At 37.6% G+C, this 27,426-nt stretch overlaps 1 protein-coding gene across 1 annotated transcript in view; it reads left to right on the top strand.

The window, feature by feature from the left end:
- LOC122066915 (ABC transporter C family member 2-like) overlaps positions 1-27,426 on the top strand; it is a gene marked incomplete in the record, with an annotated part of 60,889 nt that overhangs the window by 21,981 nt on the left and 11,482 nt on the right. The window contains 12 exon segments of the mRNA XM_042630744.1: positions 843-977; positions 4,787-4,893; positions 4,989-5,082; positions 5,863-6,030; positions 10,968-11,108; positions 11,316-11,516; positions 11,818-11,916; positions 12,024-12,176; positions 14,960-15,357; positions 21,293-21,473; positions 21,954-22,277; positions 25,235-25,991. Of these exon segments, the coding sequence (XP_042486678.1) occupies positions 843-977; positions 4,787-4,893; positions 4,989-5,082; positions 5,863-6,030; positions 10,968-11,108; positions 11,316-11,516; positions 11,818-11,916; positions 12,024-12,176; positions 14,960-15,357; positions 21,293-21,473; positions 21,954-22,277; positions 25,235-25,991 (2,758 nt within the window).

Raw genomic sequence — 27,426 nt, 5'->3', positions numbered from 1 at the left:
GGGGAAAAACCAATACATTAAACGGCTGTTGGATTGATTGACCTTGGCAAGGAAGCCGTCCAAGAAGTTCGATTCTCCAGGGTCAAATCTTAAGTTTTGTGGAATAGTAGTTAACTTGAAGTCTTGAACACGTATGTGGTCCTCTCAAACTCTTCTTCTATTTCCATGTTAAAAGAAAAAAAAAAAAAAACCATTCAACTTTAGAATTTCCCAACGAAGACTAGGCTTATGTCGTAGTTAATGCTTAAGTTTAATGCCTGAACATTAAACCCTATATGGGGACTCCAGGCCTCATAACCAAGACAAAAGTTGGGCCTGAAACCTCTTATTTACAGCTTATTTATGAAAAACTCAACATAACCAAAAATTTCGCAATTGTTAGGTTTCCATTTTGGCCCACCTGTATTAGTCAACAGAAATTGATTTCAAATCATAACAATTTGAAGTAGATCTATCTCTTATTAAAAGGATGCCAGAGGTGAATCAACTCAGAAATTCAACAAACAGCAGCTGTTATGGCAACAGCAGCAAAGTTCAGTTCTATTAACAATAAGAAATAATTTCTTCTAAAAACAAAATATTCTTTTCAATAATCTTTCATGATTGACCTAATTTTCATCCTGTTACTGATCCTGTGGTGGAGAATTCTTTCTCCGGAAGCAAATCAGACTTTCTGTATTTATGAGAAAACAAAACAGGAAGACTAAAAAAAAAATGATTGATAAGTTACTTGGAGCTAAGTCAATATTTTCTGATGACTCTCAATTCGATCCTGCCCAACTATTTTACAGTAGATATCTTTTACTACACTTTAATCAATCTCTAATCTTTTCTCTCTACAGCAAGTTTGCCAACAGCTTCATAGTTTGTGGTCAGCTCCATTTCGTATAGTCATTTCTCTGGTTCTTCTATACAAGGAACTAGGTGTTGCCTCACTTTTAGGCGCACTGATGCTTGTCCTACTGTTTCCCATACAGGTAGCATGAATTAATTTTTCCTCCTCTACTCGTTATTTTCTCTGGTTTGTTAACATTTGCTTTTATTTGCATTTACTCCCCAGTTGACTTTTTTTTAAATAATAGTGCTAATTTTAAGTTTTTTGTTTTTTTCCTCTTCTCTTTTTATTCACTGACTACATATTAATCTTCTGATTTGATGATCAAAATTGTGGTGACCTGCCATTTGAACCATACAGAGTAGAGTAATGATTAATCAAAGTCATTTTCATTGTTGAGCTATGGTAGTGAATAGTGATCCAATTCAATGCTATGTGATGGAATATTCACCTTCATGAAGGCCTGGCAGCTAAAACTTAAGTGATGTTGGCACTTATGTAGGGTAATGAAAGGATCTTACGTTTTTGACGAACGTAGATCAATCACGTTTTTAAATAGAAATGGTTGATTGACCAGGCTTGGAAATTTAGAGCTAAATGTTGAAAAAATATTAAGAAATTTGAAGTTTAAAGAAGCTTGGGTATGGGACTGAGGTAGGCATTGAGATTTAATGTCTGTAAAGCGATATGCCTGGATTTGATTTGACCCGAAGAACCCCGGCATGGGTGTGTTGTATGGGAAATCCATCATATATGTTCCATTTTTCTTGATTTTCTTTCGTCAAAGTGCCTATGTTGGAGATGACATGACTTGGATGGGGTTTTGGGTATTGGTACATCCACCAAATGCATAATATGTTTCTGATTCTCATTTCATGGATTTAGTGTATGTCCTTTCTAGATGTGCACCGAATTAAAAACTGTGAATTTATTGTTGCAAAATACTAGGAATGAGGATCAACAACCCGCCTGACTTATGCATCATGGGTTGTTAGCTCAAATGTAACAATAATAAAACCTCAATCAGTACCTGGTCATAAGAAAGAAGATAAGAGAGAAGTCGAAGAGAAGAGAAGATGAGAGAAGGGAAGAGAACACAGCCCACGGTTTGTGTAATGGACTGAAAACTCAATCCGTGGGTTCTTTTTTTTTTTTTGGAGGGGGGGGGTGAGCGGATCACAAAGATGCAATTACAACCTAAATCTGGGCTGGAGCTTATGTCATAGAAGCAGCTAGTGGTGTTTTATTTGCATCTCCTGACCAGGAATGGGTTTGTTTGTTTGGGATGAACTTGCAAAGACTCGACCCGAGGACTACCTTCATAGATTGGTTTTATAGAACTCTTTTTATCATTGGAACTAAAGAAAAAAAAAAAGGAGTTCACACCCCAGTATCAACAGAAGAACTTAAGGGTATAATATAAAATGACAATATTACCCTTAACCTAAAGAACCAAGACAAGCACACAACCCCATAAGTCAGCAATACATTACTTGACATTCCCCTCAAGCTGGAGCGTAGATAATACTCACGCCCAGCTTGGAACACCCTTGGAAAAACACCACTTTGAAACAAAGACTCGGTAAACAAGTCTCCAAGTTGATTACTTGAGCTGAGAAACGGAGTGTAAATCAACTTCATACTGTATCCCCCCAAAAATGATAGTCCACTTCAATATGCTTAGTTCTCTAATGAAAGACTGGATCATTAGCAATATAAATTGCTCTCTGGTTATCACAGAACATGCCCATAGGTTCGCTGACCAGAAAAGGAAGCTCCAGAACAAAGGATCTAAGCCACATCGACTCAACTACAGTGTGAACTGTTGCTCTATATACAACCTGAGCAATATAGAATGAGAAACTGTAGTTTTCTTTCCGCTCCATGTAACAAGATTATCTCTAACAAAAGTACAATAGCCTATAGTAGATCTGTGATCACCATCAACACCAGCCCAGTCAACATTAGAATAAACAATAGTATTGGTTTGTCCATTATGGTGGTAAATAAGACCTTCATCTGGAGCTCCCTTGAGATATCTCAGTATATGACATGTTATCTCCATAAATTGACTGACTAATCATACTAACAACAAATGATATATCAAGTTGGGCAATAGTTTGATATACAAGTTTACCGACTAACCTCTGATACTGATGTTTGTCAGCAAATTCCTTATCATCAGATGCCCAAAGTTTAATATGAGGGTCCATAGGAGTATCTACAGGCTTACATCCTAACATTCTTGTCTCACTCAAAAGGTCAAGAACATACTTCCATTGAGACAAACCTAAACCCTTTCTTGCTTCAAATAACGTCAAGGCCAAGAAAATATCTGAGAGCGCCCAAATCTTTCATTTGGAGTTTTTGCTTTAAGTAAGGCTTAACCTATATAATGACAAACAAATCCTTACCAAAAACAATAATATCATCAACATGAACGACCAGCACAGTAACTTTAGAGTCTTAACGTCGAAAGAATATATAGTGGCTTGAGCAACATTGAGAAAAACCACAGCCAACAACAACTCTATTAAATTTATCAAACCATGCTTTTGGGGACTATTTCATCTCATATATATCTTGTTTAGCCTAAAAAAATTTCTTAGCATGCTCCCCCTAAGCAACATACCTAGGCCTTGCTCCATATAAACCTCGTGCAAATCATCATATGGAAAGCAATTCTTGATTTCTAGTTACAAAAGAGGCCAATCGAGGTTAATAGCCTAAGAGTCCAAAACTCTCACAGAATTTAGATGAGCAATAGGAGAGAAGGTTTCAAAATAGTCAATAGCATATGTCTGAGTGTACCCTCACAACCAAACAGGCTTTGAAATACTTAACTGAACCATCAGGATTATATTTATTATATACGTACAACGAAACCGTACAAGATCCTTACTAAGAAGTAGATAAACCAGAGTCCAAGTTGACTTCCTCCCAGACTAAGATAAAGCATCTTGGTATTTGGTAGGAACATGATGGTCGGGAAAATGTATGAAATAAACTAAGAAGATGGGAAATAGAAACATAATTAGCAATCGATAAGCATCTAAAGGATTATGAATATAAGAACGAGCACCTTTCAAAAGGCAACAGGTGAATCATTAGGAGAAGAACCTCTAGGCAAATACTTGGGATGGTGCTTGTATACTAGTAACGATACCCATGTGGATTTAGGGGTAGAATCTTCAGAGGAATGGTATGAGGAATAGGTGGGAGAGAGACAGGACCTAAGTCAGAACCCCCCCCCCGCCCCCAAAAAAAAAAAGTAGGAGTAATTTGAAAAAAAAAAAAAAAAGCACAAACAAACTGTTGACTGGTAATAGGATCATAGCGGTATCCTTTTTTGGGGGTGAGAGTACCCGAGGATACACTTTAAAACGCAAGTAGACAATTTATCAATACCAGGACGAAGATTATGAGCAGAACATTTATACCAAAAATATGTGGTGGTAAACCAAATAAGGGGCTGTTCTCAAAGGCTGTGCCCTTCTCCATTGAGTCCATCATGTCCTCCCTCCACCTTTTGAAGGTTTGTCTGGTCTCCACATTAACGTCCTGAAATCCCACCTGTTATTAGCCGGGGCCTCTGATGCAAGCAAAGCCCACCTTCTTGAGATGACTGGTTTCACTCTTGGCTGCCTCCACATTAACCCAAAGCAAGCTATACCTCATTAGAATATATATATATATATATATATATGTATATGTATAACTAAAATAAACAAGATTAAGTAGTACAAGCTATTCCTCATTCTGAGCATGTTGTTATATATATATATATATATATATAGAAGGTTTTGAGATTTTTTTTGCTACATTCTAGATTTTAACAACTAACTTGCTTCTTTTTTTTTTTTTTCCCATACTTTTTCCATATATATATATGATTCTAGCTTTTTCCTTTTTTTCCACCTTTTTTGATGTGGTGTTTGTGTGTGGGAACAGACATATGTGATCAGCAAAATGCAGAAGCTATCTAAGGAGGGCTTGCTACGCACAGACAAGAGAATTAGCCTCATGAATGAAATATTACCTGCCATGGACACTGTGAAGTAATCCTTTTTTTTTTCCCGTTGAGATTGATGTTGTGCACTAATTCAGGATGTTGAAACGACTGCTTTGATTCTTTATACTGAATATGGCCCAGATGTTATGCGTGGGAGCAGAGCTTCCAATCTAAAGTCCAAGGTCTTCGGGACGATGAACTTTCATGGTTTCGGAAGGCACAATTACTTGGAGCGGTATGAAAAATTCCCAAGCCCCTTTTCCCCTGATTTTTTCTCAGATCCAAATATCATAGCAACGTCCAGAGCTCACACAATTATGTATTTGTTTTTAGAAAGAATGTGTTGCCTATTGGTTCCTCTACTTTATGCCTTGCATTTGTTGTTTATGTTAGCTACTTAATGTTATTTTGACAGGAGTTGGCTAAAGTGATTACCTTGCCTGCTCTGCCCTTCCCATAATAGTTTAATTATGGTATGGCCTTTATCTGGTAAGGGTCAGTATGGTATATGAAAAATCCCTAGTTACCAATCTTGCCCTGCTTCACCTCACAAGTACTCCCCTGGTTATTAGCGTGACCCATGCGTGTTTCTCAGGGTTGATTGGTTATGGTTTTAGAATATCTTAAGAGGGTCTGATATAGTATTGGTGAAACCCGCCCTGTTGCCAGTCCTTATTGTTGGTGTTGTGAATAAGTAAGGACTCTTAAGAGGGTCTGATATGGTATTGGTGAAACCCACCCTGTTGCCAGTCCTTATTGTTGGTGTTGTGAATAAGTAAGGACCAAAAAGTCATGAGTCTGATTCTGTTAACTGTGTGTGAGAGAGATGGGATCTTGTTAATTGGATATTTAAGATATATAGTCGTGTTGGGCCATCAGTAACTCAATTTGGGGCCTTATGCTTCATTTTCTAGATTGATGAACTTGCATACCTCATGTTTAGAAAACACAGTAGTGCAGTACTATTACTTGGTTTGCTGTTATTCTGCTCCTGATTTACTGACTTGTTTTGCAGTTTAATAGCTTTCTACTAAACAGCATTCCTGTTGTGGTCACGGTGGTTTCATTTGGGATGTTCACTTTGCTTGGAGGGGATTTGACTCCTGCAAGGGCATTTACATCACTCTCACTGTTTGCAGTACTGCGGTTCCCCCTGTTCATGCTTCCTAATTTGATAACTCAGGTGCCTTCATTTTCACCTTGATATTTCTGTTGTAATTCCAGTGTTGAGAGAAATATGTAGTTGAGGTTAAATATTTGAAACGGTAGGGTCTTTTTTATTTTTTTTTCTCAAATGAGGACAGATGACTAGAAAGTCCGTTTTTGGGAAATCAGTTTGCTATTGTAATTATTCTTTCCATGATCATATTTCTAGAAAGCAAATTTTGGCTAGTAATTTCTTGCCATACCTCAACTTTCTTTCTTTCATTTTTCATTTAAGTTCTCCAGCTATTTAGAATGGATGATATTGTATAGTAAATATTGTAATCATCTTTCTATTATGCTACGTTAAAGCATCACCACCAAATTTAGCTGGAGTAGGCAACTCTCCTTGAGTGATTTCTAGTGAATTGCCAAAGGGAGTACAATGAAGCTACCTTGAATTAACTGAATGATTAATGATGCATCCAGATTTGTCTGAATAGGATTTCTCAGATTGCTGATTTTCTGAATCTGGGACTTATTGAAGAATGGACTCAATCCCTATGATATTGTACTGCACATATGTGGAAAATCAGGGTTGATTGATGGGGTTATTTTGTGCTCTATTTCAAATTTATTGTATAATGCCTTATTTTAAGGGAATCATCACTCCCTGTTGTTTATGTTTCAGAGTCTGTTGTTATTAGATTTTAGGGTTTACTGTTTAAACTTTGCCTTTCTTTTAAACTTTGCCTTTCTTTTCTTCTACATCTTGATTACCCATAAATAAGATGGGTATATCTAAGGGTTAAAGTATCTGTATCGGTCGGCCAAAATTAAGATACGTATTGGAGGGTATCGTATTGTATCGGAGATACGCTAAAGATACACACATAAATAGATAGGAAAAATTTTTCAAACACTTTTGCATAAAGAATTTGTTAAAAAAAGCTATTAATAACATGTATTATGCATAAACACTAAATTGAGGGTATTGTACTGAGAATTCAAGGTTTGTAGCTGTCCCATAAATGTAAAATCCTTGTTCCCAACCTTGATTTCCACTTTAGTTAGAGAGAAATATGGTTGGTAGCAACTTTGGAACAAAAAACCTCTTGGCCATTATATGACCGAAGCACACTGTATCGGTATATACCGATACTCACCGATACGTACTGATCGATACATACCAATACTCACCGATACGTACCGATCGATACACACTGATACTCACCGATACATACCGAAACGTACATTTCACCTTGATTTTATATTTTTCATAAAGTCGTATCGGTGCATATTGTATCGTATCGATGTGTATCGGTGGTGTATTGATGTATATCGGTATGTATCATAGGATATATATTGATACGAAAGGATTTTAAAAATTTCATGTATCGTATCGGTCGGATAAATTTAAGATATGTATCGGGGGGTATCGTATGGTATCGGTATTGGTATGCTGTATCGGAGATACTTTAAACCATGGGTATGTCTGAAAGCTTTCTCAATCAGAAATCCCAAATCAAATGGATTCCAACTCGGCATATTTCCACAGATCCCTAAAGGCTAGAACCAATCTTAACGCCATTGCCATGCTCACTGCTAGAGATGGGTCCCTTCTCCATAGCTCGGATGCTATCATACCTGAAGCCTCGGCAAACTTCTCTGATCTATTCAATCCTCCACTTCTCCTGCTCCCCCCTCCCTAACCCCCCCTGGTTTGCTCAATAAATCCACCCCCACCATCTCCATGCCTCTCTCCAAGCTATCCTATTTGAGGATGAGATCTTTGCTGCAGTCCTTTCCCACAAATCAAGCAAAGCTCCTAACCCTGATGGTTTCAACATGGGGTTTTTTACCTCTTTCTGGGATAGTATCTAGCCGGATCTCTTTGAAGCTATCCGTAGCTTCTTCTACACTCCCTCTCAAATTCAAGGGATAAACCACACTTTTTTGTGCCTTATCCCAAGAAGGGAGCCTCTTCCATGACTGGCTTTAGGCTGATTTCCCTTTGCAATCTCCTCTACAAATTCGTTGCTAAGATACTTGCCATCCAGCTTGTGGTTGACTCCTTTGTCAGCCCTAACTTGTCTGCATTTATTGTAGGACGAAGCATTGTGGATAACATCATTCTCTATCATGAAATTGTTTGAGGTTTTGATACAAATTTTCACTCTCCTGCTGCCCTTATGAAAATCAACATCTATAAAGCTTTTGAATCCATTTAATGGTACTTCATTTCCTAAGTTCTCCATAAGATGTCCTCCCCCCTCCCCCTTATTAATTGGATCTATTCTTACTTCTCTAGTCTTCGCTTCATCGTTCTGGTCAATGGTAGCCCTATAGGATTCTTCCCTTCCTCTATTGTTATCCCGCTAAGGTTGCCCCCTCTCCCCCTTCCTATTCTCCCTTTCTTTCGAAATTCTTTTTTGTTCCATCCAATCTTCCACTGACCTCCAGCTCATCTCTAAAAGGATCAACTAAGTGCACGAGGCTCTTGCTAATGCAGGGTTTGGGAGGGGCAAATGTACACAACCTTACCCCCTGCTTCATAGAAGAGGTTGTTTCCAAGTTTCAAACATGTGACCTCCACTTCATCTCTCCCCTCCCCAAATGTAAAGCCCATAATCTCACCCATCTTGCCTTTGTGGATGATCTCATGATCTTCTCTAAGGCTAACCCTCTCTCCATGCAAACCATCATTTCCTCCCTTCACCTCTTTTAATTTTTAAATCCTTTTTGGTCTCCGCACCTTCTCAAATCTCATCTCTTCTTAGTCAGGGTGTCTAGTTCGTTAAAAGCCTCCCTTCTTATTCTCTCTGGCTTCGTCGCATCTCTTCCAGGCTCACTGCCCATCATTGCACTCCTATGCTTGATCTCATTTGTAAAAAGCTCTAACTCTAGAAAGGTAAGCTCCTCTCCTATGTCGGCCGCCTGGTGCTCGTCAAATCTTTTCTCCAATCATGTTACATCTATTGGTCTGGAATTTTTCAACTCCCCCAATCCACCATCAAAGTTGTGGAAACCCTTATGTGCACCTTCCTTTTGAAAGGGTTTGACTCGGCTAGATTCCTCCACTCCCTTAGCTAGTCTACTATTTGTCTTCTTAGACAAGAAGGTGTGCTTGGAATTTGCAGAATCTAAGATGTCAACTCTGTGGGTGCCCTTTAGCTTATCTGGAATCTTGCTTCCAAGCACAAAAGCATTGGGTATCCTAGGGTACTCTTCACTTCTTTGCAAAGACTCAATCTGGACCGTCCCCTCTCATTCTGATGTTTCTTGGGTTTCGTGTAACATCACTAGCCTCTACAAACCATCCATGCCATGCACACCTCTATTCTGATGGCTGATCTACCTCCCTTTGGCTTGACAACCAGCATCCTTCCACGGTTTTCGTCTCTATGATTGGATCTAGAGCCGTCTACTCCTCCGGATTGGATAGAGTTTTGACGGTTGCTTCCATCATCTCAAATGAGGTTTGATCTCTTCCCCTCCTCCCCTCGCAGAAATTTGATCTTCCATTCTCCCCCTCCCCTCGGGCCATCAAGGCAGAAGCAAAGTCATCTGGTCTCCTTGGCCTACAAGCACCTTCAACTTCTCCTTAGCTTGGAATTTTATTCGATCCCACAATCTTCCTGCCCTTTGGCAAAAGATTGTTTGATTTTCTGATCACATTCCTTGTCACATACTGCTGGGGGAGCCCTCTCCAATTGCCTCCCCACCCAACCCTTCCTTCTCTACCGGCACATTCAGGTTCCCCTACCTTGTTCTCTTTGCTAAATTGGTTCCGAAGATGCAAACCACATGTTCTTTAGCTGTCCCTTCTCTTCCACTATATGGAAAAGAGTCCTCAGCTCTTGCTGGCTTGACAAGAGACTTATCCTTCCCCATCATAGGGAATTGATTTGGATTGACATAACTTTAGTGGTTGTATTGTTTGTGATACTGCTAGTAAGCTTGCCTTTTGCACTGCCATTAACCATATCTGGATGGAACGAAATATATGGACTTCCAACTCCTTCTCTTTTGGCAACAATTGGAATGCCATCTACTTTTATGTTAGTTCTAAGCTCAAGATGCTTACCCCCGCCCTATTAGTGACACCCCAAGGACAAGCTCATTGTTGTCTCCTAGGGTCTTCCCTCTCCATTCTTCACCCCACCCTTTAGTTGGTTTTGTTGGCCGCTTGTTTAGGATCGTTTTTTTTTTTTTTTTTCCCCCACCTAGGGGCTGTATAATCCTTCTCTCCTTCTCTTCTTTGGTAATGACTTATTTATTCACCCAAAAAAGAAGAAGGTAGATCTTCTGCATCTGGTTTGACTGGTGCTTCAAGATACAGAAAATTAGTATTGCTTCCATAATTCAATCATTATTTTTCCATAATGGATGACTTAATGTGGAATTTTGTCGTGAAATTGTTTGGAAATTGATTTCTTGATTCGTGCATGTCTATGTTTAGTATAAATGATGTTTTTGTTTTGTTTTTTTATTATTCCCTGATATTTTTACTTAAATCAGTAGATGCACATTATTATAAAGTACCTTCTGTTCACATTATAAATAAACATGGACCTGAAACCAGTACCTGCGGTTGTGAAGAGAGAGGAGTAAAGAGAGAGAGAGAGAGCAACAGAAGAGAACCCAACCTGCCACGATAGGATTCAGTGTGTCTTGTCGTGGCTTCGTCTATTTATAAACCGCGAGTAGAGTCTTAGTAAACCAACTAAGACTCCAACACTTAATACTAATACAAGGAAACAATAAAGGAAAGTGAACACTAATTCTAACTCCAACTCTTAAACTCAGACTCAACTTAGAACTCTATGCATTAAAACATATACCAAGATAGGGACGCTCCCCTATCATGGTCAATGACACCAACATTGTACTGCAGGGTGCATCTCTTAACATACTTCAACAAGTATTCATGCTGGTTTTATTGCTCAGAATTTGGATCTTTTTCTTGTTTTACAGGTTGTAAATGCAAATGTCTCATTGAAACGTCTGGAGGAACTATTCTTAGGTGAAGAAAGAATTCTTATGCCAAACCCTCCTCTTGAGCCAGGGCTTCCAGCCATAACGATCAGGAATGGATACTTTTCCTGGGATTCTAAGGTCTAGCTGTTAAATTTATTGCCTTTGGTCTACATATGTTACCTTTTTATGTTTGTACTTAGCATATACTTTTTTTGTAAAATATGTTCGCATGTTTCCTCTTATGTAGCATTTTATTGAGTTTTTAATTTTTATATGTTGGGTTTCTACTTGCTGTTTTCTTGTTTCTTCATTCTAGCAGTGTCTTGAATTAGTTTCTAATTTCAGGCAGAGAAGCCTACATTATCAAATATCAATTTGGATATACCAGTTGGTAGCCTTGTGGCAGTTGTTGGCAGTACTGGGGAAGGAAAAACGTCATTGATATCGGCAATGCTTGGGGAGCTACCTCCTGTTTCAGATGCTACTGCTGTGATTAGGGGAACTGTTGCATATGTCTCACAAATTTCATGGATTTTCAATGCAACTGTAAGTCTTATTGTTGTTCTAAATGTGTTCTTTTTTATTGTTTGAAGATTTGATTTGAGAGGTGAGAAATCATGTAATCTTGTTAGTTGCTTAGCTGGATTTTAATCCCTGGAGTTGAAATCATGGTAAGTATATTGGTTTGCTACATTGATACAATTATAACAATGGGAATGAGATGGATACTTGGTATTGAAACTAGCAGGGCTACTTTAAGATATTTGACCACCTGTTTTGATATCTCATTTGTCATTAAATTATTCATCATCCTATTAATCAATGATGAACAAATCTACACATACAGGTACGTGACAATATATTATTTGGATCTGTTTTTGAGAAAGCACGATATGAAAAGGCAATAGAAGTGAGTGCACTTCAGCATGACCTTGACTTACTACCAGTAAGTGGGATCTTAGATCATCTCTTTAATTACAGTGTTATCCAGTACTTGTGCATGTTTCTGGTATTTTCATCACTACACAATTTTTTTCGCACACTTTTTATCAGGGAGGTGATCTCACAGAGATTGGTGAAAGAGGGGTGAATATAAGTGGCGGGCAGAAGCAAAGAGTTTCCTTGGCTAGAGCTGTCTACTCCAATTCAGAGGTTTACATATTTGATGATCCTTTAAGTGCTCTTGATGCTCATGTAGCTAGACAGGTAATCTTGCCCCGATAAATGGAATGAAATCTCATTGAGAATGACAAATATTGACTTCAATTACTTCCTCCATTCCTAAAAATTAGTTTACTTTGAAAATTCACACATTTTAAGGGATGGATATTAATACTCTTTGTTAAGTTATGCTTGTAATACCACTAGGGTATTAATGTCTTCTCCCTATGGTGATAGGAGATCTACCATAGATTACTGTATGTTCATGGGTGGCAGTCTTGTTATATGGAGGAGCAAGAAGCAAACAATTGTGGCTAGATCCAGTGTTGAGGCTGAGTATAGGGATATGATTCATACTGCAGATGAGTTGATGTGGTTGAATCATTGCTTCAAGATTTGTATTTTCTGGTTAACAAACCTATGAAAATGTTTTGCGATAATCAAGCCACTATCTACATTTCTGGTAACCCAGTGTACCATGAAAGGACCAAAGACATTGAAGTTGACTCTCACTATGTGAGGAGTGTAGTTATAAGGAAGTTGATTGTTACTCCATTTGTTTCTTCTGCAGATCAGTTGATTGATATGTTTATCAATCTCTATTTAGTCCTGGTTTTCGGAAGGATTGTTCCAAGTTGAGCATGGGTGAATGGGTGATGTATATACTCCAGCTTGAGGGGGAGTGTTAAGTTATGCTTATAATACTGCAAGGGTATAAATATCTTATCCCTATGGTAGTCCGTGGTTTAGTTTCTAATAGCTGTGGTCGGTGTGTTAGGTAGTTTGCAATTAGTCAATTAATTCTCTATTTGTTCTCTACTACTCTACTACTGCAAGGACTACTAAAGACTCCTTTCTATCTTGTAATTTGATATATATATATATATATATATATTGTGTGGGGACTGCTAAAAGAGTATCTATCGATTGTCATTCTCCTTTGGCAGTCTCATCCTCGTCTGTCTTTTCTTATTGTGGTTGCTGGTTTTTAGTTTCTGATATTATTACTCTTAACGTCCCACTTTTCTTAGTTTATTACCTAGTTTACCCTTCATTTACAATATGGATTCCAAGTTGACCTTCATTTACGTGGGAACTAACTACTTGAGTAGTATGTTAAGGTTAAAATGGAAAATCAACCCAATTAAAGCATAAAATGCCAAAAATGGACTATTATTTTGGAGCAGTTAAAAGCCCAAAGTGGGAAATCTTAAGGAACGGAGGGAGTAGTTTACAATTTGTTGGAATTATTGCTGGAGGTGTTAATGTATACATTGATGCTGCCCTTTCCTTACAATTCGAGCTTTTAAGTGACACGGTAGCAAACATGGTATCAGAATAGGGAGGTAGAGTGTTCGACTCCTTGGAAGTGCATCGGAAGAGTTTTCCCAACATTTTTTCTTTCTCAGTGCCGCACAAAGGAAATGTTGTGTGAGTTCTAAGTGCAAGGACCATGGGATCTTGGCCTGCACTTGCGGGAGGAGTATTAACATAGTTTTTAAGGCGCTGGCAAGGCGACGCTTTAGCAGCGCCTTGGCGCTGATGCGGTCTAGAGATGGTAAGGCAGTGCTCCGCCTTGTATGAAGTGGCGCCTTATGGGTTTTTTTTTTTTAAACACATTTTAAAATTACTTGATGAAGATTCCAAATATATATTTTTTATTGGTAGGTGTATGGTTTTGTTAACACTTGAGATGTATGGGATCAGCTTTACTCCATCAAAAATAACCAAAACAAACAAAACAAAAACACGATTCACAAATAGGGTTTGGATTTTGTCAAGGGTTTTAAGAAAGGGCTTTGAGAAGGAATCAAGGAACAAGGAAGAACCATTGATCTAGGCCACCATTTTGTTCCGGCAGTGGTGAGCTTCATTCTTCTTTGACGGGAGTAGAAATATAGTGGATGACTTTAGGAGTTAGGCACTCATTTTGGCATCATAGAGGTAAGTATAATAAATACTTGTATTTTTTATATCTTCTTTTCTTTATATTTATAATTTTGTTTCATAATTATGTATTTATATTATATGTTAATATGTTATGATGATTAATGATTGATGATTGATGATTGATGATTGATGAAGATGAACTTACTTTATTCACTTTATTGATTTGTTTTCATTGGTATGAATATGAACCTTTAATTTTTATTTAACATATGAGTAATAGGATTCAACTAGGATTTGAGCCAAATAGATTGGTTTTATAAAAAAATTACACAGGAATGCTTTAGTCGATAAGGCGACGCTTTATGCCCGCCTTATCGCTAAGGCGCTCTGAAAGACCCTCAAACGCCTTCGTCGCCTTACCGCTTTAAAAACTATGAGTATTAATATATACATTGACACTGCCTTTCCTAAACAATTTGGGCTTTTAGGTGAAACCGTGATGAACAGAAGGCCCCATGTCATTTACTTTTGTTGAGTCTGAGTGCTGCAATATGATTGTAGTTTCTGTCTCTATAATATATTTTGTCAGTTATATTGGTGTAAGACAATTTTCTGTATATAGACACAAGCCAACACTTATTAGAGTTTTTCTTCTTCATTGGAGGTATATTCAGTTCATAGCTAGCATAGTTGTGAAGGAGTCACTTTAGGCATCCAGGAACCTAGGCACCTTGGTGTCACCTTGCATCTAGGCCCCTCTTGGGTTGCCTAGGTGCCATGAAAACTATGATAGCTAGAAAGATATATTGGGGACAAATCTTGATTTATGTAATCAATGTTCTGATTAATTGAGATTATTCAGTAACACTCATCAGTTGCTTGAATGTTAAATGTGATACATGTGCATTACCCTGAACACTGCAACTGATGTTTTGCAGGTTTTCGATAAATGTATCAAGGATGAACTGCGAGGAAAGACTAGAGTGCTTGTCACAAACCAGCTACACTTTCTCCCACATGTTGACAGGATTCTTCTGGTTCATGAAGGCATGGTGAAAGAGGAGGGAACCTTTGAGGAACTTACTAACAACGGGTTGTTGTTCCAAAAGCTAATGGAAAATGCAGGTAAAATGGAAGAAAATGTGGAAGAAAGTGTGGAAGAAAAAGAAGAAGCCAAAGACAATGACGAAAAAATCTCAGAACCTACTGCCAATGGGAAAATGAATGGGATGTTGAAAATTGAAAGCGGTACAAATAAAAGGAAAGAAGGAAAATCTGTTCTTATCAAGAAGGAGGAACGTGAAACTGGCGTAGTTAGTTGGAATGTTCTAACAAGGTAATAGCTTGTACTTGTTAAACTTGTTTCCGTTTGTTATCTGTTGAACTACGTTTTAATTCCTAGGAGAGTTTACGACTGAAAAATAAATAGTGACAGATTATAATAGCGATTTAGTGGTCATGGAGGGTCTACAAACAGTTTGTCTAATCTTGCTGATCCTTAGCAGTTAGCACTTCTGACTGTGAACACATACAATATCTAAGTTGGCTTCTAAGTCAAATTTTGCATTATGGACAACTAGACACCACTGGCAATCCACCTCATATTACCTAGTTGCAGAAAAAATCCACTTTCAGTTAAAGAGATCACACTGAAACAGGAAACCTTGTATTTTTACCAGCCTTTTTGGAATCCTTTAGCCAATAGGAACAGAAAAAACTGTGGCAACATGTATTTCTGTAGATTCTTCCTGTGTCAATGTGTCTGAATTTCTAGAAGGCTAGTCAGAAGGTTCTTCTTCTTCTTCGTTTTGGTGTTGAATGAGATTTGACTGCATTAGCATTAATGAGGAGAGCCAAGATATCTAACTGCTAAATGATGCAGATCAATAAGAGGTGTGAGTCATTGTATGAGGTTTCATCAATTACTGTCCCAATTGGTTTATGGGATTCCTTGCTAAGTGGCTTTGATAAATTAGCAACAAGAACATTTTCAGCATGGAGGGATGTCATGTCATGTAGTTGCGGGTGTGGAAAGGGGAATGATTTCTAAAGAATAAGGTCCTTGTATGTGTTGTGTCTATGGAAGAACACAATGGGAAATCAATGGGAATTTTGGATCAGTTGGGTCAGTTAGGTTTTGGGCAGATTATCCGGTGCTTTCTGAATGTTGTTTTGTTTGTTTATCAACATGGAGATTGACCATCAATATATAGAATGAGATGGTGAATTGGACAGGTGGTTTGGTCAAAACAGTTTTGGAATAACCTTTTTTTTTTTTTTGGATGAGAAAATTAATATTAACCCAAGAAGAACAATATACAAGGGGAAAGAGGGGGGGTGGGGGAAGCACACAGCCAGCCAAAGGGAGAAGCCCGATCAAAAAAAGGAGAAAACCACTAATGTATACAAACCCTAAGGAGAGGGGGGAGAATAGAAGATGGAGGATTCCAGGAATCAACAATATGCCTACTTTTAGGGGAGTCAGGGACAGTGCGGAGCAGTAGGTTTGCAATTTTGGTGGAAACCTCAAAAGAGATGGCTTTCTAGATCCCATCAAAAGTGCAGGAGTTGGGCGTCCATCTACGAAAGGTTCCTCTCCATCCAAAGGTGGTTGATGGTGGCACAAAAGGCGAGCTTACCGATGGTATTACAAGTGCTGGGGCCATGAAAGGTCATATCTATCCAAAGCCATTCCCTACTAAGAGGGAGAACTCTTCTACTAGAGGGTCAACAACGTGAGAGAACTTTCTTCCAAATGGTGGAGGAGAAAGTGCAAGAAAAAAAAGATGATCAACATCCTCTGTTCCTCTCTAGCAGAAACAGCAGGCGGGAGGTGGACTTGAATGTGGCGGTGGATGAGGAAAGACTGTGTAGGAAGGCAGTTGGTGAGAGCCCGCCAAGCTGTGAAGCTGTGGCGGGGTGGCCTTTGAACCAGAGGACTTTGCACCAAAGGGCAGGATGGACTTTACTCCTAACAAAATTCCAGGCAGAGGAGAAATTGAACCCTTGGTAGGAGAAGGATTCCAAAGAATGGAATCCTCCCTCTCTCTATGGCTTGGGGGTGAAGCGGGAATAGAGGTCCAAATGTTGTTGAGAGAGAGAAGGGGAGAGGGAGCCCACCCATCATAAAGGAGGATGGAGGAGACAGAAGTCATCCTGTCCAACCTTGAGTAGTAAATAGTTCTTGGACTGAGCAAATGAAGCAAGACCCCCGAAGGGTGCCAGGGGTCCAGCCAGAGAGAAGTAGAACTTCGTTCCTAATAGAATAGGAGATAACCTCTAACGCCAAGGGTCTTAGGCGGAGGATGCCAAGCCAAACCCAGGAGGAGTCCTGACCCAGAATTGTGGTCCAGATGGAGTTGGATTTCAGAAGGTGGGAGTAGACCTAGGAGACCCAGATGTTGTTCTTTTTAGAGGCAATTCTCAAGATAAGCTTAAGGATGCCAGCCTCATTCATGTCTTTAATGCGCCTAAGGCCATGACCTCCCTTAGCTTTAGGGAGGCATACAGATCTCCAACTAGAGGGGCAGAGGAACCTGGAGGAGTCAGATCCTTTCCAAAGAAAAGAACTGATGAGAGACTCAATGGTTGGAATAACTTACTATCTAAAGAAGTCAAGGACTGTATAAGGCCATGTTGGTTTCCTCAAATGGAAGTTTGATCAAGGCAGTGAATGTCTGAAAGTTATTTTGTATCCTGCATTTACCTACTGGCTTTCTTGCTCAACACTCTTTTTGTGTTGTCATTTGGTGGTATTCAAGTAGCAGGCAAGAAAAAAGCAGAAATCTGTTCTGTGTGGCGGCTGTGTGACACTATCTGCCCTACCGGCTGCTGCAAACTGGTTTCACATTCCATGGTAGCTGAAAACCAATTGACGCAATGAAATGCAGCCATAAACTGCATGAACATGTGATCTTGTTTTTGAGTTGGGAACAGGAGGTAGCAAGTGGCCGAGTATTGGTATTGGTCAGCATATTGGCAACGGTGGTTTTTAGAAATGTCTTGAACACGTATTGGAAGCTGAAAGATGCAAGATAAACTAAAGATATGCATGGATATGCTTAGAATTAGGATACATGCAAAATTGTGTATCGAAGCATAATACACCAGAAATGAAAAATATATATAAAGATATATCATGTATAAACATCAAAGCATAGTACTACAACTGTATTCATCCAAGCCAGACATCTCATCCTCCACAGAATTTTTTTTACAAAAAATTCAACCCATTTTCATTTAACTTTTTCAACTGTTTCCCTCGTTTTTTACTATTTCCCATTTTCCCAAAATAGGCAAAAAGATACAAAAAAATAAAATAAAATTCCAGAGGATCATAGATCTCATCTTCCTCATTAAAATATAATTAATCCACATAATAATCATACATATATCACAGGAAAATTCAAAAAAAAAAAAAAATCTCCAAAAAACCATCCTCGGTTTTGGGTGAAGTCATCAAATTTTTGCATAGTCCATGCAGAAGTACAGAATTGATGCATGCATATGGGTTGCTTTTGTCTTTGGATCTGATCAGAAGAAAACAAACCAAAATTGAAGGATTTGGGAACTTACGTTGAGTCGTGCAGCTCCTCTTCAAGCTGATATTTCCTGCAGTTTATTCTCAAAAACTTAAGTTTGTCAAGTTATTTAGGGTGGCTTTTGATCTAGGAAATAGGAATTATTTCCCAAGCTCAAATCAAAGTAGATATCAGATTTAAAGAGTGTTTTTTTCTTTTTCTTCTTTTGGAGTACAATGATTATGATTTCAAGGCACATTTTGTGTTTGCTACTTGGTTTCTTCTTGACAAGTTAATCTGAGTCTGTGGGCATATTTTTACAATATATTCCTACTCACTATAACAGGAATTAGTGAAGAGAAGTAATAGATGGATATATGTGGGGTAAGACTGCAAATTGTTTATTTGTATTGGTGTGATTCTGAAGATTTGATTAGTTGGCATAATAGAGCACTAGTATCAGTCACACTTTGCTTTGAGGAACTACTGTGTTGTACTTGTACATTTGTTCGGTTATGTTTACATCTTACCAAGCCCGATACAGTTTGAACTGCTGCATTCACATGCTTGAAGGACATGTCTTCTCATAGATAAATTTTTTTTTGACAAATGACCAATTTTGTTACGTTAAGAAAAAAATATTAGTATAACATCAACAATTGAGATAACTCATGTAGTCATGCCTGAACAAGAGACAATGCCATAACCATAGTTGTCACGGCGCCAAGAAGAACCGAGGCGACGGAGGGTTGCCTAAGTGCTTAGGCGAGAAGGCGCCCGCCTTAAGGCGAACAAGTGTTATTTTTTATTTTTTCTATTTTTTAACATTATTTAGTAAGTTATATATACCTTGTATCATAAAAAATCAAGATTAAGCCACATCAAATCATTAAAAATCAACATTTAGCCACATAAAATCATAAAAAATTAACATCAAGTCATATTAAGTTATAAAAAATCAACATTTAGAGAAATGCTCTTATTCTATAATAATTTTGACTGGTCAAATGATTTTATTTTTACATGAGATTTTTTGTATTAGTTATAACATAAAATCATCTTTCTAACAAGTCTAAGATTACTTAAATCTGAGTTGCAATGACAAAGTTATGCTTCGGTCAAACTTATTTTTAAGTGTGCGAATACTGTTAAAATCCCCTTAATGAAAATAATTTTATGGACATCAAAACAAAATATTATTTTACCGGACTTTTGGTTTTTAACAATGTTTTAACATGATAGAATTTATAAAATTTTCATAATTGAGAAAAACTCCAGCGTTTAAAAGTTGAAAATCGCCCCTATAATCAAAATTCAATTTTTGTTCTTAGATTGGGGGGTTGACTTTTTATCCTTTTAGAATTTGATTTTTAAACTATTTTTATTGGATTCAAATAGGGGGTATTTGCTTATTTATGAATAATATCTTAAGTAAATGAAATAACAAATATAAAAATCATTTAAATGAAATAACAAATATAAAAATCATTTAAATGAAATAACAAATATGAAAATCATTTACCTAAATGATACTTGGCATAAATAAGTGCCAAAACACAAGGCGACATGAAGTGAAACAAGCCAATTGTCCCCTAGGCCCCGGGCAAACCGCCTGGATGCCTAGTCGTCGCATTGGCTACGCCTTGACAACTATGGCCATAACAGAAAAGAACAAAAGAAAACCAGAAAAGCACAAAAAGCAAAGGATACAATCTCATCAGGAAAATTGTCCCCAAAGCATAATCTTGGACAGAATGCTTTGCTTAGCCAGCTCATCAGCCAGGTCATTGCTCTCCCTGGGCTTCCTTTGAGTGGTTACTAGTCCAGGTGAAGGATGTGTCTGATTGCATGAGTAAATCTCCAAGGGTCCTTGTATTTAGTGATGCTCCATTAGATATTTACAGTACCCACCATTATATTTCTAAAACCAGCTTAGCGCCAAGTCCAAACTACTTTCAATGATAAGATTTTTTTTCTCACAAAATTACCCTCACCAACGGGACCTGAGTGAACTTTTCCTGGGGCATTCCTGACCTGACCTCCCACCCCTGAAGGTCTTCCCTCAAAATTCAGCTTGACAAAACCGTTTGGAGGGGGAACATATAATTGCATTATCCTCTCACTGTGAGGTTTGGAATGATCAGCAACTAGTCCTGCAACAAGTAACTGAAGGGGATATTCTTGAAGATTGGGTCAGCTGCTGCCAATTCCAATCTTGTTCTTTGAACGACCATTTTCTCAGTTGCTAATGCATCTCTAAACATTCTTGCGTTATGTTTATCTCAAAGACCCTCCCAAGGGGGGAATATACCAGAACCAGAAAACCTCCACAATGTCCTTAAGAAAGACCCAGTCCATTTGATACAACACCAGAAAATGGCTCCAGACCCTTTAATCAAAAGAAAAAAATGGATGATCAACAGATTCCCCAACCTTTCTATCCGAAAAAAAAAAAGGATTGTCCATCCTTTTTTCCTTTTGAGAAAATGTGAGGGGATAGGCACCTTCCTACCCACCTTTGATGAAAAACGTTGGTGGTCGAAATTTTGCAAGTAATCTTCCACCTCAAATGTTTGTGCTTGGTTGGATCATGTGATCTGCAAATAGCCGTAAAAGGATATGGAACCGATGGACGTTCAGGATCCTCCAGATTAAAATGTACAGCAAAGCCTTAAACAAAGATTTACAATGTTTTTGGAATGATATATTGGTTTATCAAATCTTAATTAGCATGCCATGATAACTTTGCAGGTATAAAAATGCCTTAGGTGGTGCATGGGTGGTTATGATACTCTTTTTCTGCTACGTATCAACGGAAGCTCTTCGAGTTTCAAGTAGCACTTGGTTAAGTATCTGGACAGATCAAAGCTCCTCAAATAGATATGGTTCTGGATTCTACACTCTGGTTTATGCACTTCTATCTTTTGGCCAGGTATGCATGAAGTAGTCAATTGTTCACATTAAATTTCAACCTGTACCTGCTATTCTGATATGCTTATGTTTCCAATTGTTTTTGGGCCTGCCTTGCTGGTGTTTGAGGTAATGAGGGCCTTTTGGGCAACCCTGCCTATTTTAAATACTTCATTGTTCTTCTGCTGAAATTTTTTGAAAGAAACAAAAATTTAAATTTTCACAAGAAATTAGATTTTAAGTTGAACTTTGTACACATCTCCCAAAGAATAGAGGAAATTTTGATGTGTATAGTTTAAAATATTAGAAATTTTCATATGTTTACCAAAGGTTTTTATGTCTTAATTTTCAATTGCATTGAGTTTATGTCTTAATTTTCAATAGCATTGAGTTTCTGAAAGTTAAGCTTGAATTCTTTCTTCTATTCCTTTCTAATACTTTTATGAATGACATTTATAACCACCATATACTTTGAATTTTTACTTTTCACTGCTCTGTTCAGGTACTAGTGACACTGGCAAACTCTTATTGGTTGATATCTTCAAGTCTTTATGCAGCAAAAAGGTTGCATGATGCCATGCTTCATTCTATATTAAGAGCTCCAATGGTGTTCTTCCAAACCAACCCTATTGGACGGATTATCAATAGGTTTGCCAAGGATCTAGGCGATATAGATCGCAATGTTGCTGTGTTTGGTAATATGTTTCTTGGTCAAGTGTCACAGCTCCTTTCAACTTTTGTCCTGATAGGCATAGTGAGCACCATATCCCTTTGGGGCATACTGCCACTTCTGGTGTTGTTTTATGCTGCCTATCTATATTATCAGGTACACATTACTTCCTGAAATTTATGGTTTGTTTCTTAACTGATTACATGGCATATTAAGTTTGTTTTTACCTGTTCTATATTAAAACCTGTGTAAAATCTTGGTTTACACATGGAGAATTATAGTAGCCACCTAGTTCTTTTTGGGTGCATCTGGCCATGTTAGAGAAACAATGATTGCAAGATTACCCTAGATGAATTGCATCTAAATAAGACTACAGCCCTGAATTCTGTATGTGTTATGATGTGAGAAATGCCATTAGTTATTAAGGAATTTTCAACTCGGATTGCCCCCCAAACTTGGTATGTGAATCCCTGGCATCAGAACCCATCGATTCCGCTGATAAATCTGTTTAATACTGGTTTTTTTCATACACACCCCTGCCCTGTTCTGTCGGAGATTATCAAAACCCCTAATTGCACCGTTAAAATCTCAGAGGATCTCTAAGATATTTCTGGGTTGGATTGAACCTCTTTAAAGAGCCACTGGACCCTAATTTGGAGGCCAACAGATCAGTCTATTGTGAAATATCAATTTTCTTTTGAATCTGTCCTACACTAGCTCTCGTTCTCTTTCCCGATTCTTGGCCCTAGTTCCTCTGTTTAAGGTTAGGGGTCATGGCCCCTCCATCATGCTGTTTTTATAGCATCTATCTGAGGCTGTGTGCTTGTCCAGTTGTATTTCTAACCTACTCTTGTGAATTTCATGTGGACACTGTAAATGGAAGGTTCAGATTATTGATAATGAAAATTAAATCTAACTGTCAAATTTAAGATACAGGTTTGATCCAACAGATATAGTTGGCTCTGAACTATCAAGAATTGGGTTGAGATCTGATCATGACCTGATCCTTTGACAGCCCTAATGCTTACCTTAGGCATGAAGAAGACACCTATGTAAAGAGGATTTAGTTGTGGTCTGCCTAGTGCCAATAATTTTGCAGCATCCAGAGTGTATAGGTTGCTATTTTTTAAAATATTTTATTACAAGTCGACCTTTTCTCCCCAAAAAAAAATGTTGTAAAGAACAAACATATAGAATGCTTCCAGTAGTGAAGCATTTTTTGAAATGTATTGCCATTCTGCAATACTAGTACCACTGTACAATACTAGTAAAATTGTTGTCCCAACGTATACTTCAAGTGTGGGTTCAATGATACATATCTTTGGGTGAGTTCAGAACCAAAGGGTCATCATTAAACTCAAAGCAGGCTTATTTATACTTATTAAATGGTAAGTAAAAGGCATTTTGCATATATGTCTAAGTCTAACACAAGAGTACAATAAGTGATAGCTATATTGCCACGAACAGATTTTATATTGATTTGTTTTGTTCTAATTCAGAAAATAAGTGACTTATTTTGGCTCCATCTGCTTCCAAGTGAAGGGAAGCTAATTTAATGAAAATGGGAACTTTTATATTCATGATTGTGTAGATGACTTTAAACCTTACCAAATATGCTAGTGGACTCTTTATTTGCAAATTCAAATTCAAGGAACTTGGTTGAAAAGTAGTAAAACAATTCTATAGGTTATCTCTAGACCAGCTCCAAGTTTTACCATTTGGAACTTGGAAGAGTGATGTGGCAGTTTTGATGGTGTGGATATGTAGGAAATAATCTAGATTGATATTGTATTAAATATTAAACTCAGATTCAATCATATACCCTCCCACGTATTTATGTATTTCCATAATCGTTTGTATTCTCAGCCTTGATTTCTTATAGAAGTTTCAATTCTTCACTGGATTTTCAAAGTCCTTTTTTTTTTCCACTTGGCCCACTCCATTTCAACTGAAAGTTGACATGTAAGGGTTAAAGTATCGGTGTCGGTTAGGTCATTTGAAGAGACTTATCATAATGTATCTACTCATGGAAACACACTTTTGCATAAAAATAGTATAAATAAGAAATATATAATATGTATCTTGCATAAACATTAAAATAGAGAACACCACATTGAGAGACAAGTGCATTCAATTGAAATTGTTATAAAGGATGAGGTTTCTTATATGTAGTAATAGTCTATTATCGAATTTCTAAAACATTTAAAATCTATGAACAAATTGATGGAATAATTCATTTTGTATGCAATCTGTTAGTTTGTTTTACCTAAATCTACTCAAATATAGCAAAAAATAAATAAATAAATAAAACAAAGATGTGCGGAAAAAATTTAAGTTTTTTTAACTTACCTATTTTGCGCTATGTTTAGCTTCAATTGATGATTTTTTATGCTTCAATCATCTAAACATCAGTTTGATTGTAGATTTTGAATCATTTTCTATGAATGATTCAAAGCCCCAAGTCCAAAAAATGCAAGGGAGATCGATTGTGTAGTTGTGCTTCAAATTTTGGAAACTTAAGTACTGCCAGGGAGAAGAATAGGCTCTGTTTCAAAAGTGAAACGGGTTTTGTAGTTATGTATTATAAGTATCGGTACGTATTGTGAGTATCAGTTGTGTATCGGTTCTGTATCGGTGCGTATTGATAGAGGCGTATTGAACGCGAGGATACACCATGTAAAAAAAAAAGTGTATAGTATTGATCCGTGTTGTATCAGTATCGACCGACATCGATACAAATTGGCCAATACGATACAATACAATAAGGACCGATACTTTAGACCATGGGTCTACCTGTTTACTAAATTTCAGCTTTATTCAATCTGCCATGTGGCAGATACTTTGTTGGTCTAGCTGCTAGACTTGAAAAACTTCTCCCAAAATGTAAGTATGTTACTACTAGATTTCTAAATTTTTTAGTTAGTTCCACAATCATTGTTGATAATAGTTAGAAATTTTAGATTTGAATTTGTTCTAAGTTCATATCCCTTTCCTTCATTTCACTTCCAACCAAATGGAGCCTTTGGAAATGTAATTCTCTAAATGTCATGTTTATTGGCCGCAATCAGTTGTCGAAACTAATGGGATTATGCATACTTATTTGTGTTTGACAGAGCACATCACGTGAAGTAAAACGTTTGGATTCCATAACTAGATCTCCTGTATATGCACAATTTGGGGAGGCATTAAATGGTCTACCAACAATTCGTGCATACAAAGCCTATGATCGGATGGCCAACATCAATGGGAAATCCATGGATAATAATGTCAGATTCACCCTTGTGAATATGAGTTCGAACCGCTGGCTTGGAATCAGATTGGAAACATTGGGAGGCCTTATGATCTGGTTTACCGCAACATTTGCTGTTATGCAGAACCAACGGGCAGAAAACCAGGTGGCATTTGCATCAACAATGGGTCTTCTTCTTAGTTATGCTTTAAATATCACAAACTTGTTAACTGCCGTCTTAAGACTTGCAAGTTTGGCTGAGAACAGTTTTAATTCTGTTGAGCGGGTGGGCACATATATAGAATTGCCTCCCGAGGGTCCTGCTATTATTGAGAGTAATCGCCCTCCACCTGGCTGGCCATCATCAGGAACCATCAAGTTTGAGGATGTTGTCCTACGCTACAGGCCTGAGCTTCCTCCTGTCCTCCATGGTTTGTCTTTCATGATTTCTCCCAGTGAGAAAGTGGGGATAGTTGGAAGGACTGGAGCTGGAAAATCTAGCATGCTCAATGCTTTATTTAGGATAGTAGAACTGGAAAGGGGAAGGATTATGATTGATGATTGTGATATTGCAAATTTCGGTCTGACAGATTTGCGTAAAGTTCTTGGGATAATACCACAAGCACCTGTCCTTTTCTCAGGTATGCATTATCCTTGTGTTGTCAGTTAAAGTCAAATGATATTCAACTTATGCATTGTCTAGCTTTTTTAAAATAGTTGATATGATATAACCCCGCAAGCACAGACTAACACACCCCCCCCCCCACCAAAAAAAAAAAAAAAATGAGAGAGAGAAAGAAACTTAACATGAACTATGATGCATCATCCTGTTCCACTGGATTTTTATACCTAAAGTTGTTTTGAGTCCTTGTTAATGTTTGGCATGATTGTTACCTGTCAAGTGTTTCAAAATCCAGACAAAACCATTCAACTATCTCGTCTTCAAGTGAAAACCTCTGTCTGGACCATAGTTTTCAAGGCTTCCAGGAGTCTTATTCCGGATTGGCGCCTTGGTCTTCTAGACAGCGTCTTGTTAGTGTCCCCTTAGTTTTCTGACACCCATCAACATCCTTGGTTTTCCTGGACAACTATGGTCTGGACAGTAGGTCTGTTTGGTGTGGGTTACAACATAATAACACAACTTCATTTGAAGTCCTTGGTCTGTTAGTTCGATAAATTGCCATTCACTCCCTGTATTAACTGATTAATCCCATGAATGATTAGTATTAATTAGTGAATTATTAATGGATAATCATATTTTCAATGTTCCGTATCTTTCCTTAAAGAAAATCCAATGGTTCCAAAAGTTGACAACTCCACCTACTTTTGGGATTTTAAACTACAATCAATTATAATATTTTTGTAGTCTTATCAAAAATAACAATTGTAATAAATTGGCTTCCCAGATATCAGAGGGAGCCAACAAGTTCTAATTGTTGGCATTAACAGTTCAACCCTGGCAAACCAGGTCTTTGATCTGGTTGGGTTTTAGAGTAATTGATTTAGTAACAGAATCTCAAGGCGTTCATCTTGTGCCTTCAGATATTAGATAATGAACTGAACCATATCAATCAAGTCCGTGTGATGGAAATTTTTTATGTGCATTGCTTATCATTTTTCCCCCCCTTTTTTCAGCTAATATAGTGATGCAGTAACCTGATATCCTAATTCAATTAGAAATAGAAATTGTTTCTACTATGTTTAAGATCAAAAGTAAATCACAGCAGTAACTGAACAAACGAAATTGACTAGGAACTAGGATTGAATACGAAAACAGTAAATCAGAAATGAAATTTTGATAGGTACTTCTGAAAATTCCAGAAAACAGAAGTTAGGGTTTGCAGGAGAAATTGGATATCTCTAAGATCAGGGGCTTGAATAGTCTAAAATTCAGGTTAAATGGTCCAATGACTCCACTCTACCTTGCAGTTCTGAAAGAGAGATTTCGCTCTCAGATGAGAAGGTGTGGTTGAGTCTTAATGAGGCTTTGAATCTTAGAATGACTTCACTGCTTCACCAGAGGATAAAGCCATGAAATCTTATAGAAAATTAACAATTCAAACTTATTTAGATTTG

Source organism: Macadamia integrifolia, unplaced genomic scaffold (assembly GCF_013358625.1).
Source record: "Macadamia integrifolia cultivar HAES 741 unplaced genomic scaffold, SCU_Mint_v3 scaffold2631, whole genome shotgun sequence".
NCBI classification, from domain to species: domain Eukaryota; kingdom Viridiplantae; phylum Streptophyta; class Magnoliopsida; order Proteales; family Proteaceae; genus Macadamia; species Macadamia integrifolia.
Note: the sequence above shows the minus strand (reverse complement) of the source record. Positions and strands in the feature narration are given on the sequence as shown.